Genomic DNA, 13,907 nt, shown 5'->3' with positions numbered 1-13,907 from the left:
CTGTCCACGACAGCGGCCAATCCAGGTCAAGGGCTCCTAGCAAGCTTCCCAAACGCACAAACATTCTATACATGTTATTCCCAAAATTGTGGATTTTTCCCACGTCCATTTAGTAGTGGTCTATGGACTTGTCCTTTAGGAAACTGTCCAAACCCTTTTTAAACTCTGCCAAGCTAACCGCCTTCACCACGCTCTCAGGCAACGAATTCCAGAGTTTAATTACGCGTTGGGTGAAGAAACATTTTCTCCTATTTGTTTCAAATGTACTACACTGTAGTTTCATCACATGCCCCCTAGTGCTACTATTTTTGGAAAGTGTGAACAGACGCTTCACATCCACTTGTTCCACTCCACTCATTATTTTATATACCTCTATCATGTCTTCACTCCCTTCGACCCTTATGATGCCTGATACACACCTTCCTCATTCGACCACAACATAACCTTGTATTTGTTTCTCAACCGGATTTGGCGAACGCCTTTACGGTACTATGTAAGCCACATTGAGCCTGCAAATAGGTGGTAAAAAGTGGGATACAAATGTAACAAATAAATAAATACATTTTGAGGTTTTCGAAGGGCAATTTGGAGGCAGTTTGCACCAATGAAGGGTATAACCTGCCCAGACTAGTTTAAGGACTCAGAAGTTGGAGGTTATAAGGGGACATCTTTGTTGAAAAAAATGTAGCCTCCCTTCTACCAGGCAGGTGTCCAGAGCAGTTACTTGATGCTCTCCTGGAGCCAATCATAACCTCATCCCCTGCTTTGACTGGGGAGCAGGCTGGGACTTCTGGACTTGTTACTGCCATGGACAGGAGAGTCCTGGGACTGTGGCAGGAGGGGGGGGGGGGGGTCATGAAGATGGACGATACCTATGCCTATGAGAGTAGTAGGACCTTCTTTGACTTCTGCCTGAAACTCTCCAGGACGTGGAGGCCGCAGGAGTGAGCCACGACAGTGACTTGGTAGTATCCATTCTCTTCTTGATGAGATCAGCAACCTCCTCTACCTTGTTATCAAAATGATTGTCTCCTCAGCATGGGACACCCGCAAGCTTCTCCTGAACCGCCGGTTCTACATCTGGAGTCTGCACTTACCAAGTATCATAGGTTGCCCTGGCTCTACGCTTTCTGCACTTCTCCTGCTTGGCTAGTAGCTGGAGGAGCTCAGCAGCTTGCTCTGGGGGCAGAATATCTATTCTGCCACTCTGTGTACTAAATTCCACAAGTACATGCTTATGTAGAGCTGGTAAGAAGGAAGTGACGTCACCGGGCGAAATGGCAGTCTAGTTCTGTAGCTCCGTCTCCCAGCGCCTGAAATAAGCATTAAACAGAGATCGCCAGTGGGAGAATAATGTGGTAAAGGCTAGCTGACGTCTCCCTCTAACAGTAATTGCTATGAGCAAAACTCCCGCAACGTGCAAGAAAGACGGAGAGAAGTTGGAGAAAAACATGGTGGGACGGACCGCCAAGCGCCACGAGTCTCCAGAATGAGCCTCACTGTCTGACTCGGCTTTGTCTCTGGCTGAGACCCGAAACCCGACCTCAAAAAAAAGGTATATCTAGTGAGCTGCGAAAGTTCTTATCTAATATACAAGATGAGATTAAGCACTCAAACGACGAGATCCTAGAGCGAATGGACTCACTGAACACGGACCTCCGCGAGCTGGGGGGCAGGGTGGAGGATGTAGAGCTAAAGCTGGAGGAACATGCAGAGACTCTGACTAAACATAACAATAAGCTATATGATTTGGAAAAAAAGAACACAGACCTGGAATATAAGTTGCACGATTTGGAGAATAGAAGTCAACGTAAAAACCTCCGGTTTCGCGGAGTCCCAGAAGGGGGAGAGTTGGAGGATGTGTCAACGATCGTGCAATCCATGTGAACTACATTGCTGGGTCCTGAGGCCGGGGAACAACCGGTGGAACTCGATAGAGCCCACAGAGCACTGGGTGCATGACATTATAGCTCGATTCCACAAATACGAAGTTAAGGAACAGATCATGGCCTGTGCGTGGAAGGCACAGAATTTGGAATTCGAAGGGGCTAAGATTCTGGTATACCAAGATCTATCGCAGTACACATTGCAGCAGCGGCGCCAGATGAAGCCAGCATTTTAATCAAGAACCAACTACAATATAGATGGGGCTTTCCCTTTTCTTTGAACTTTGACCTGAAGGGAAAAAAATACAGAGTGCAATCATTAACAAAGGCCTGGGAAGCCCTGCACGCAGCGGAGTTCATGAGCTCTGCTGTCCCACCGGGGGAGATGGCGTCAACAACAAGGGCTAAACTTCAGGGCTGGCAGCGAATTCCAGGATCTGCACGGCGAAGCAAATCGAAGAGCTGAGAGGGTTGGACTGAGCTGGATCGGAGGAAAAAGGACTGATCAAAGGGGGTAACCTGCATAAAGTTCAAGTTTTTCATGCCTTGCTAAAGGGCTTAAGATTGGAACGGGGACGGTTTATTACCTGACTTATAGTTTGAGGGATGTGTGAATCGGATATGTGAATTGTATGGGTGATGCGCAATGAGGGAAATGATATAGGTGTGCGCAGTAAGGACGAGTGGGGGTTTCAGATTGCTGAGGGGGGCTGGAGATTGTGAATGGTGATGGAGGATTGACTGATCACACAGGGGTGAAGGGCATGGGGCTGGGGTGTTGTGAGTGTGGTGGGTAACTTCCTCGATTCCCACCCGGAGGTCTAGAGCCCTCTGGTTGGTGTAACAGTGGGGGGGGGGGGGGGGGCCACAGGGAGAAGGGGGGGGGGGGTAGGAGGTCAGCATTGACACTAAAGAAATGAGTCACTCATAACTGAAAAGTAAGATGTCTGAGGTACATTATTGATATATGCTTTACAAATATTAAGAAATTAGTGCTGATTTGAAGATAGTATCCTATAATGTTAAGGGACTGAATATGCCCCAGAAGAGGCACAAATTCTATAGGGAACTACACCAGCTGCAACAGCACATAGTCCTGCTGCAGGAGACACTTACGCCGCAAACATGAAAAACTTCTCTCCTGCCCTGACTACTCGGGGGCATACTTTGCTTCCACCGAGGTTTCAAAAAAAAAAGGGGGGTGGCGATATTGCTGCACTCCTCGGTGCCAGTTCAGCTAGTGCAGGTTAAAAGCCCGGGAGGGCGTTTCATATTCTTGCATACAAAACTGGACCAGGTGGACTTAACGGTAGCATCAATATATGCCCCTAATAGTGGTCAGGTGGAGTTCTTTGCAAGGGTTCGGAATTCTTTGGCAACTTTCGTCAGGGGTTCCCTAATAATGGGGGGTGACTTTAACGCAGTGGTAAACCCTGGGTTAGATCGAACAGGGGCCACTAAGGCGGAGGGGAAAAAGGAGGTGCTAGCGCTGGAATCTATGGCTTCTTCCCTGGGCGCCCTGGACCTGTGGAGACTGATACACAGAACTGACAGAGACTACACCTTCTATTCACCTATGCATGACTCATATTCCCAAATTGATTATATCTTCCTGGACACCACTTTGGTAGAGAGGGGTCCTGATGCTGGAATTGGTAGCATGACAATATCGGACCATGCCCCAGTATGGGTATCCTTGCCAAACATACGGGCTGAAATAAAGGACAAGAGATGGACACTAAACACTAACTTACTACAGAAGGGAGAAGTGGTGGAGGGATATAGAAAGATGTTAAAAAAGTATCTGGAGTTTAACATCGACTCAGGTCCCGCGGTACATGTAGAGTGGGACTCCATGAAGACAATATCTAGGAGTTACTTTTTGCAGCTAGCTAGCAAACGCTCAAAAATGCGCAGGGCACAAATAGCGGCCTGTTTGGGGAAAATACACCTGTTGGAGAACCAGCACAAGGTACATAGGTCGTCACAGATATGGCAAGAATTGTGTAGAGAGAGAATGTTGTTGGATTCTATATATTCGGAGCAGCTCAGCTTGTTGCAGGCGAGGCATAGGGCGAGATCTTATGAGTTTGCAAACAAGGCAGGTCGCCTTCTTGCTATACGGTTACGTAGGCAGCGAGTTGACCGAACGATCAAACAGGTGCGCGACAGTAAGGGCGGCTTGTTACGCAACTCTGCACATATCCGAAAACGCTTTGGAGAGTAGTATCAAGCACTATATGAGCAGGAGATTAATCCTCCTCTGGAATCTGTTGAGAAATACCTGGTAGAAAGTGACCTCTCCCCCTTGACTCGTCAACATCAGGAATTGTTAGAGAAACCAGTTACTCCACTGGAAATATAAGACGCTAATGGTCACCTGGACTAGATGGGTTTCCTAACAAGTTTTATAAGAAGTTTGCATCTGAGCTGGCACCACTGCTGGCGGACCTGTTCAACCAGGTGGAGGTTGGGGGGATCCTGCCTCCAACTATGCTGGAGGCATGGATAGCGGTGATACCCAAGCCAGGTAAAGACCATAACGAGTGCGGTTCCTACAGGCCTATTTCTGTATTAAACGCAGATGTTAAAATACTGGCAAAAGTGTTGGCAAACCGGTTGGCATCCTTGCTCCCAACCCTTATACACCCAGATCAGGGCACGCATCGGTATAGGCTTGGGTCAGTGTCAAGACAGCCTAAAAAAATGCTGGGGCTTAATCAGAAACCTGGTATGGCTCAGTGAAGACTGGCGCACTGGTGCAGATTCCAAATGGAGGAGGTTTGCCAACACAGGGGGCGAGATCCGGTGCCCCCCTGCTTGTTGATGTAGTACATCACAACCTGATTGTCTGTCTGAATTTGGATAATTTGATTGGACAGCCGATCTCTGAAAGCTTTTAGAGTGTTCCAGACCTCTCGCAACTCCAGGAGATTGATCTGAATACCTGTTTCCTGGAGGGACCAAACTCTTTGAGTGTGAAGCCCATCGACATGAGCTCCCCACCCCAGGAGGAATGCATCCGTTGTCAGCACTTTTTGTGGCTGAGGAATTTGAAAGGGACGTCCCAAGGTCAAAGGATCGAACTGACCACCACTGAAGGGAATTGTGAAAATTCGTGGACAGCTGGATTGCATCCTCTAGATACCCTGCAGCTTGATACCACTGAGAAGCTAGGGTCCATTGAGCTGATCTCGTGTGAAGACAGGCCATGGGTGTCACGGACTGTGGAGGCCATATGGCCTAGAAGTCTCAACATCTGCCGAGCTGTGATCTGCTGAGACGCCCTGGCCATGGAAACTAGAGACAGAAGATTGTCTGCTCTCGTTTCTGGAAGATAGGCACGAGCCGTCTGTGAGTCCAGCAGAGCTCCTATAAATTCGAGTTGCTGAACAGAGAAAAGATGGGACTTGGGGTAATTTATAACAAACCCGAATAGCTCCAGCAGTTGAATAGTCATTTGCATGGACTGTAGAGCTCCTGCCTCTGAGGTGTTCTTCACCAGCCAATCGTCGAGATAAGGTAACACATGCACTCCCAGTCTGCGCAGCAATGCTGCAACTACTGCAAGGCATCTTGTAAAGACCTTGGGCGCAGATGCCAGACCAAAAGGAAGCACACAATACTGGAAGTGCTGTGCTCCCAGACGGAATCGAAGATACTTCCTGTGAGCTGGAAGTATCGGGATGTGTGTATAAGCATCCTTTAAGTCCAGAGAGCATAGCCAATCGTTTTCCTGAATCATGGGAAGAAGGGTGCCTAGGGAAACCATCCTGAACTTTTCTTGAACTAGGAATTTGTTCAGGGCCCTTAGGTCTAGGATGGGATGCATCCCCCTTGTTTTCTTTTGCACAAGGAAGTACCTGGAATAGAATCCCATCCCTTCTTGCCCTGGTGGAATGGGCTCAACCGCATTGGCGCTGAGAAGGGCGGAGAGTTCCTCTGCAAGTACCTGCCTATGCTGGAAGCTGAAGGACTGAGCTCCTGGTGGGCAATTTGGAGATCTGGATTTCAAATTAAGGGAGTATCCTAACCGGACTATTTGAAGAACCCACCGATCGGAGGTTATAAGAGGCCACCTTTGGAAAAGTTTTAACCTCCCTCCGACCAGTAAGTCGTCCGGCACGGACACTTTTACAACGGCTATGCTCAACTGGGGCCAGTCAAAAGCCCGTCCCTTGCTTTTGCTGGGGAGCCACAGGGGCCTACCTTGGCGTACACTGTTAACGAGAACGAACGTGCTGGGAATGAGCCTGAGAAAGGCTATCGAGAAGGAGGATTGTACCTACGCTTGTTATAAGCATAGGGAGCATTCTTCCTTCCCTGGAAAAATCGTCTACCTGATGAGGTAGTAGCAGAAGGCACATGGCGGGAGAGATTATTCATAGCGGTATCCCGCTGAGTGATCTGATCAACCACTTGCTCGACTTTCTCACCAAAAATATTATCCCCCCCGGCAAGGGACATCTGCAATCTGCTGCTGGACTCAATTGTCCAGGTCAGAGGCACGCAGCCATGAGAGTCTGCGCATCACTATACCTTGGGCAGCAATTCTGGATGCAACATCAAAAGTATCGTAAGCACCCCTGGACAGGAATTTACGACACGCCTTCTGCTGCCTGACCACCTCCTGAAAAGGCCTGGCCTGCTCCGGAGGGAGCTTATCGACCAAGTCCGCCAGTTGCTTCACCATGTTCCTCAAGTGAATGCTCGTGTAAAGCTGGTAAGACTGAATTTTGGCCACGAGCATAGAGGCCTGATAGAGTCCAGGGTTCTAGATTCTCTCCCCGGGGGCGCCGAGGCAAAGTCTCTTGAACTCCTGGCTCTCTTGAGAGCGGAATCCACAACCATAGAGTCGTGAGGTAACTGCAACTTCATCAGCTCAGGTTCTCTGTGAATCCGATATTGGGACTCAGCTTTCTTGGGTATGGTGGGATTACTTAGTGGTTACATCCAGTTCCACACATAAGTGTCTCCTTGAGCACATTATGCAAAGAAACGGTGGATGACTCCTTAGGTGGCGAAGGATAGTCAAGGACCTCGAGCATCCCAGTCCTGGGCTCATCCTCAGATACCACCGGGAAGGGAATAGTCACAGACAGGGAATAGTCACAGACATTTTACAGACAAATAACGAGAAGGAGAGACCCTCCGGTGGAGAAAGCTTCCTCTCAAGTGAAGGAGTGGGATCAGAAGGAAGACCACAAGATTCCTCTGAAGAGAAATACCTGGGATCCTCCCCTTCATCCCACGAGGCATCCTCATCGGTATCGGACAAGAGTTCCTTAACTGCAGTCCAAAACCGGGCCCGTCTCGACGCCAAGGAACGAAGTCCTCGATGGCGATGCCGAGAGGTCAACTCCCATGCCGGCGGCGATGAAGCTCCCTCCATCGATGTTGACGGGGAGTTGACCTGGGTGGCAGCCGAGGCCGATGCCGCAGGCAGCACCAGTGTCGGAGACCTCACCACAGGCATAGAGCCAGCTGCTGCTTCCATCGACGGTACGGAGGGCGCAAGCACCCCCAGTACTGGAGCAGGCTGACACAGCAACCACTCCAGGAGACCTGGAAGAATGGCTTGGATGTGTTCGTCTAGAGTCGCTGTCGAGCAAGGCTGTGGGGTCGGTGCAAAAATTGGCATCAGAATCTGTGGAGGTCAAGGAGGCGGTACCGGGCTGCCCGAAGACCGACGCACCGATACCTCTTGAATGGAGGGTGAGCGGTCCTCCTGGCGTCGGCGCTTCATGGGTGCCGAGTCCTTCGACGCCCCGGAGCTCTCAGTACCGTGCTTGGAAGGAGACCGATGACGATGCTTCTTCACCTTCGCTCGATGCACATTATTGATACTCCTCGTTACCAACGAGGAGGACGTGGAATCCACATGCCTCCTCGGGGTCGGGTCCAAGAGTGGTCGGTCCCATGGGGCCTGCACAGCAGGAGACTTCGAGACAGGTGGAGAGCGTGTGACACTCTCCGGACCGCCATTACCTGCGCTCCTGAAGTCGATGCCATCTTCGGTGCCGATGTCGACGTCGAAGAACCAGTTGAAGCTCCGAAAAGACGATCCTGAAGAGCTTTTCTCGACGCCTGTGTCCACTTTTTAAGGCTAAGACACAACTTACATGCGTCTGGGCTATGGTTGGGCCCAAGGCACTAAAGACACCACGCGTGGGGATCGGTACCTGAGATCGACCAGTTCAACTGAGTACACTTCTTGAAGCCGCTGGGAGTCCTCGATGACATGGACGGAAAAATAGCGGCGGTGAAGTCAAAATTCTCGATTGTGCCAATTAAAAGGGCACAAAAATGAGAAAACACGTACACGCGGAAAACGAAAGGAAACTTAAAAGGGCCAAACTAACAAATAATTGAGCGGGACTCTCGCGCAATGGGCGGGAAGATGGCCGCGCATGCGCAGTGCGCACACCCTGCGCGCTGGAAGGCTCTGGCAAACTTTTGTTTATTTTGCTCTGGAAAATTGCCGTTCCTGCGCCGCCGTGGACGCCGACCCATCAGTGAGAATAAGCAGCCTGCTTGTCCTCGGAGAATATTATTTACACAATATAGAAACCTCCAAACCAATCTTGCTCTTTTTTTATTATTTTTTTAAATATGCGTGATAGTGTTCAGAACTTTTTCCGGAGACGGGAAGGTGGTAGAACTAGAGGACATGAATTGAGGTTGAAGGGGGCAGACTTAGGAGTAATGTCAATAAGTATTTTTTCACAGAAAGGGTGGTAGATACGCGGAATGCCCTCCTGCAAGAGATGGTGGAGATGAAAACGGTAATAGAATTCAAACTTGCATGGAATAAACACAAAGGAGATCTACGGAATCTTAGCAGAGATTGGGTGGCAACGCCGGTAATTGGGAAGCAAAACCGGTGCTGGGCAGACTACTACAGTCTACGCCCTGATCGTAACTGAATAGATATAGAAAGTTCAAGAACAGTGCTGGGCAGACTTTTATGGTCTGTGCCTTGAGAAAGGCAAGGAAAAATCAAAATCAGGTATACATATAAAGTATCACATACCATGTAAAATGAGTTTATCTTGTTGGGCAGACTGGATGGACTGTACAGGTCTTTATCTGCCATCATTTACTATGTTACCTTGGATTGGTCGCTGCTGGAGAGAGGATGCTGGGCTTGTTGAACCTCGGTCTGACTCGGCACAGCTTTTGCTATATTCTTATGTGGTCAGTGAGAGAAAGAAGGCAACTACCATTATTGTAACAATCCTTTCCAGCACAAGAGTACTGCTTAGGGTCTATTACTACTACTACTACTACTATTTAGCATTTCTATAGCACTACAAGGCGTACGCAGCGCTGCACAAACATAGAAGAAAGACAGTCCCTGCTCAAAGAGCTTACAATCTAATAGACAAAAAATAAATAAAGTAAGCAAATCAAATCAATTAATGTGAACGGGAAGGAGGAGAGGAGGGTAGGTGGAGGCGAGTGGTTACGAGTCAAAAGCAATGTTAAAGAGGTGGGCTTTCAGTCTAGATTTAAAGGTGGCCAAGGATGGGGCAAGACATAGGGGCTCAGGAAGTTTATTCCAGGCGTAGGGTGCAGCGAGACAGAAGGCGCGAAGTCTGGAGTTGGCAGTAGTGGAGAAGGGAACAGATAAGAAGGATTTATCCATGGAGCGGAGTGCACGGGAAGGGGTGTAGGGAAGGACGACTGTGGAGAGATACTGGGGAGCAGCAGAGTGAGTACATTTATAGGTTAGTAGACAAAGGAGACGTCCCTTTCAGCTCTTAGCCAGCAATAGAACTTGTGCCACTTCGCCATGCAGTCTGCAGGAGCAACTTTGGAAAGCAAGGCAGTGGTAAAGATATAACTTGCTTATCTGAGTGATTCCAATTTGTCAACTGTAATTTTCTGACAGAATAATTCTTGTTCTCTGGATGATAAGTTTTCCATACAATGTTAAAAAAGGGTAACATAACGCACACTCATTTCTTTAATCAAACCCCAAAATTATATGCACTCTCTCTCAACTTCAATTTGTTCTTGAAATTGTGATGAAACCAATGGTGCTGGCACCCTTCTCAGCTGCAATGCTGGCCAAGTAAATGTGAATGAATACAAATTAATATTTAGTCTGTGATGCTGGTTTTATCAGCTGATTACCGTTCAAAGAGACGAGTAATAATGTGCAGGGCCCACTTCTTACATTTCCACCACACCAGCTCTGGTCTGTCATCTACATCCACCTGTAGAGTCTCCTATCAGGGAAATGGATTATACAAGTTAGACCACAAGGAAATGGATGAACTCCTTCGGCCAAAGGTAACAAAATTCACATAATACAGTTACATATTAGCAGCAACTGCAGGAGGACAGAGAAAGAGACCTTTATAATTAAATATTTAGAGATATTCTTATAAGCCCAGATTTACATATCATCAGTTGGTTTAAAAAGTATTTAAAGAAGGGCAATGTTAAAAACAGCTCTTAGGTTGCTACCTGATCACCCAAAAAAATCTGTGGGAGCAGTGCCTATTAGAACAACCTACTTTCTTGGCCAGAAGCTTATTTCCTGGCTTTGATGTGGGAAAAAAACAAGAAGTAATGGGAACTGCACAAAATTCTGGCTAGATCCAATATGCATGGTCAAAAAAAAAAAAGGCTTGTTTAAAAACACTCAAGAAAAATGACTTAAAAGGAGCAATGACCTAATCTGATTTTAAAATCAATCATAAAAAAAATCCTCAAAATTGAGAAACTTCTTTCTAAAGTATTTAACAGAGTTTAATTCTACATTTATAGCCAAGGAAGAAATATAGCAAAAAAAAATGTGACGGGTTAAAGACAATCGATCTGACAGATTTTTAAAGGCAAAGATAGACAGTTTTGTGATATATTCATATGGAAATTCTATAAACATTTCTTGAATACTATGCCTATTTGGAAAAAATTGTTTGTAAAAAATATTAAGTGAAACCACAAATGGTGGAAGTCACCAAAATACCTCAATTTCAAGCAAGCAAAACCACAAAAGGTTGAACTTGAGGTATTTTGGTGACTTCCACTTTTTGTGGTTTCGCTTCTGCTTTCATATGGAGGATTTTGTTCTTTCCTTTTGTTTTGTTTTTGTAAAAAAATATTGCCTATATATTGTTTTTTGGCAAGTATTCATATTGAAGTCCAGCTGAAAATTAAAACACTTCCAATACCAATATACCAATCTCTTAAGGCTCTGAGAAGAGTTAGAGCTAAACTGATGGTGATATCTTAAAGGGGCATGTCAACCTAATTGAGCTGAAGTTAGTCACGTGGAGTGTGTGTACTCTGATATAATATGAAACTCTGTCATATGCCCTGAAGGGTCTGCCATGTATTAGGAAGACAAAAAAAAAAGTTAAGTTGGTACATGCCATATTCAGGTCTTTCAAAGAAAATATTTTCTGATTCTAAAGCTATTTTGTGGTTATTTTAGCACCTCACATACATGAAAGCGAAATTCCGTACCTGTAGAAGTATTCTCTGAGGACAGTAGGACAGGTACCCTTACACTTGGGTGACATCATCCTGACAGAGCCCACTGCACACTGTATTTTTAAGAGGCTTTTCCCAGCAGCTCCACTGCACATGTGCGAGTGCCTTCCCACCCAACGCGCAAGCTCAGGAACCTCAGTAACATTAAAAAGCTAAAAAAAGAATTCAACTCCAAGGGGATGTGGGAGGTGTGTAAGAATACCTGTCCTGCTATTCTTGGAGAACTGCTACAGATAAGTACCTTCACATTCTTTGACGACAAGCAGTACAGTAGTATCCTTACACTTGGGAATCCCTAATTACTAGGCTCACCGAAAACAACAAAACTAAGACAACAATACCTAGCAATGACAAGACGAACTTGAATTCAATTAATCTTAACTTATATACGAACTGGTTATTGAGGTTCAGCCTGGAACAGAAATAAAATGGGCCCTAGGAGGGTGGAGTTGGATTCTAGACACCAAACAAATTCTGCAGGACTATCTGGTCAAACCAACTGTTGCATCGGGCATTCTGCTCAAGGCAGTAATGAGATGTGAATGTGTGCACTGAAGACCATGTTGCAGCCTTGCATATCTCCTCAATGGAGGTTGACCTCAAGTGGGCTACTGACACAGCCACAGCACTGCCACTGTGAGCCGTGATATAGTCCTCAAGAGCCTGGGCATGAGATGAAATCTGCTAGCCAACTGGACAAAGTGCACTTACCAGTGGGCTGTCCTCATCTTGTCTGGGTCAAAAGAAACAAAAAACTGGGTGTACTGTCTATGGGCTTTAGCCCACTCCAAATGGAAGGCTAAGGCTCACTTGCAGTCCAAGGTGTGCAGTGCATTTTTGCCAGGATGGGCATGAGGTTTTGGGAAGAATAATGGAAAGAAAACTAACTGGTTAATGTGAAAATCCAACATCACCTTAGGAAGGAAATTAGGATGCATGCAGAGAACTACCCTGTTATGATGAAATCTAGTGTAAGATGGATCAGCTACTAGGGCCTGAAGCTCATTGACTGTGAGCTGAAGTGACCGCCACCAGAAACAAGACCTTCTAAGTCAGGTACTTCAGATAACAGGAGTCTAGAGGCTCAAAAAGAGCTTTCAACAGCTGGGTAAGGACGACATTAAGATCCCATGACAAAGTGGGAGATTTGAAAGGAGGCTTTGTCAATATCAAACCTCTCATGAGTCAAACAACTAGAGGCTGAACAGAGATGAGCTTGCCCTCACACGGTGGTGATAAGAACCAATTGCAGAAAAGTGAACCCTTACAGTTGGTGTTCAAACCAGACTCAGAGGTGTAGGAGGTATTCAAGCAGCATTTGTGTAGGACAAGTAATCTAGGGCCTTGCCCCTCTCATACCTCTACTAGGGAAGACTTTGTTGAAACACAAGCAAGATGGGGGACTATGATCCTAATTGTGCCCTACTGATCGACACAGTTCAGCAAACCTTCTCCACTTAAAAGGTGTAGCACCTCTTGTAGAATCTTTTCTGTAAGCCACCAAAATCCTGGAGACACCCTCTTTCAAGGAGGCAAATTCTACGCTCTCAATATTCAGGCCATGAAGGCCTGGATCTGGAGGTTTAGATGCAGAAGAGACCCCTGGTTCTGTGTGATGAGGGTTGGAAAACAGTCCAACCTCCACAGTTATTTAGAGGATAATTCTACAAGTAGGGGAAACCAGATCTGTCTCAGTCAGTAGGGCACAATTAGGAACATAGTCCTCCATCTTGCTTGAGTTTCAACAAAGCCTTCCCTTTTAGAGGTATGAGAGGCTATGCATAAAGAAGAGCCTCTCCCCAATGTTGGAGGAAGGCATTTGATGCTAGTCTGTCATGTGATCTGTGTCTGGAGCAGTATTGTGGGACTTTGTTGTGGAGGTGAGTGGCAAAAAGATCCAACAAGGGGGTGCTGAATGCTCAGAAGACCACTCATGCAGCTGCATGACTATGCTCAGCCTGTCTGCCAGACTGTTCTCCTTGCCTGCTCTGAGCACCATGCTGTAGCTGAGGGCCCATTGCCTCGTCATGACTGCTTCCTGACAGTAGCAGGATCCCGTATTCGCCTGCTTGTTTACATAGTACATCGCAACATGATTGTCTGTAACAAAATGATTTGGTTCCCAAGCCAATCTCTGAAAGTCTTTACAGCACTGCAAATCACCAAAGTTCCAGGAGACTGATATGAAAAGTGATCTCCTGGAAGGACCAACCCCTGAATGTGACCATTCACATGAGCTCCCTAACCCTTGTGGGCAGAATTTTGTGCAGAGCTGAAATTTGGAATGGGAGTCCCAGAGTCAAATTGAACCAAATTCACCAGCAGAGGAGAGACTGTTTGAGCTGTAGCATGACCTTGATCACATTCGCCATAAGTACATAAGTAATGCCACACTGGGAAAGACCAAGGGTCCATCGAGCCCAGCATCCTGTCCACGACAGTAGTCAATCCAGGCCAAGGGCACCTGGCAAGCTTCCCAAACGTACAAACATTCTATACATGTTATTCCTGGAA

General features: G+C 46.8%; 1 protein-coding gene across 1 annotated transcript in view; it reads right to left on the bottom strand.

Moving 5' to 3' along the window:
- The window catches only part of IPO8 (importin 8), an 882,901-nt gene that overhangs the window by 658,829 nt on the left and 210,165 nt on the right, over positions 1 to 13,907 (bottom strand). The window contains 1 exon segment of the mRNA XM_030214557.1: positions 10,026 to 10,120. Coding sequence (XP_030070417.1) covers positions 10,026 to 10,120 — 95 coding nt within the window.

This window comes from Microcaecilia unicolor, chromosome 9 (assembly GCF_901765095.1).
Source record: "Microcaecilia unicolor chromosome 9, aMicUni1.1, whole genome shotgun sequence".
Lineage (NCBI taxonomy): Eukaryota > Metazoa > Chordata > Amphibia > Gymnophiona > Siphonopidae > Microcaecilia > Microcaecilia unicolor.
This window is presented reverse-complemented; position numbering and strand designations above follow the sequence as displayed.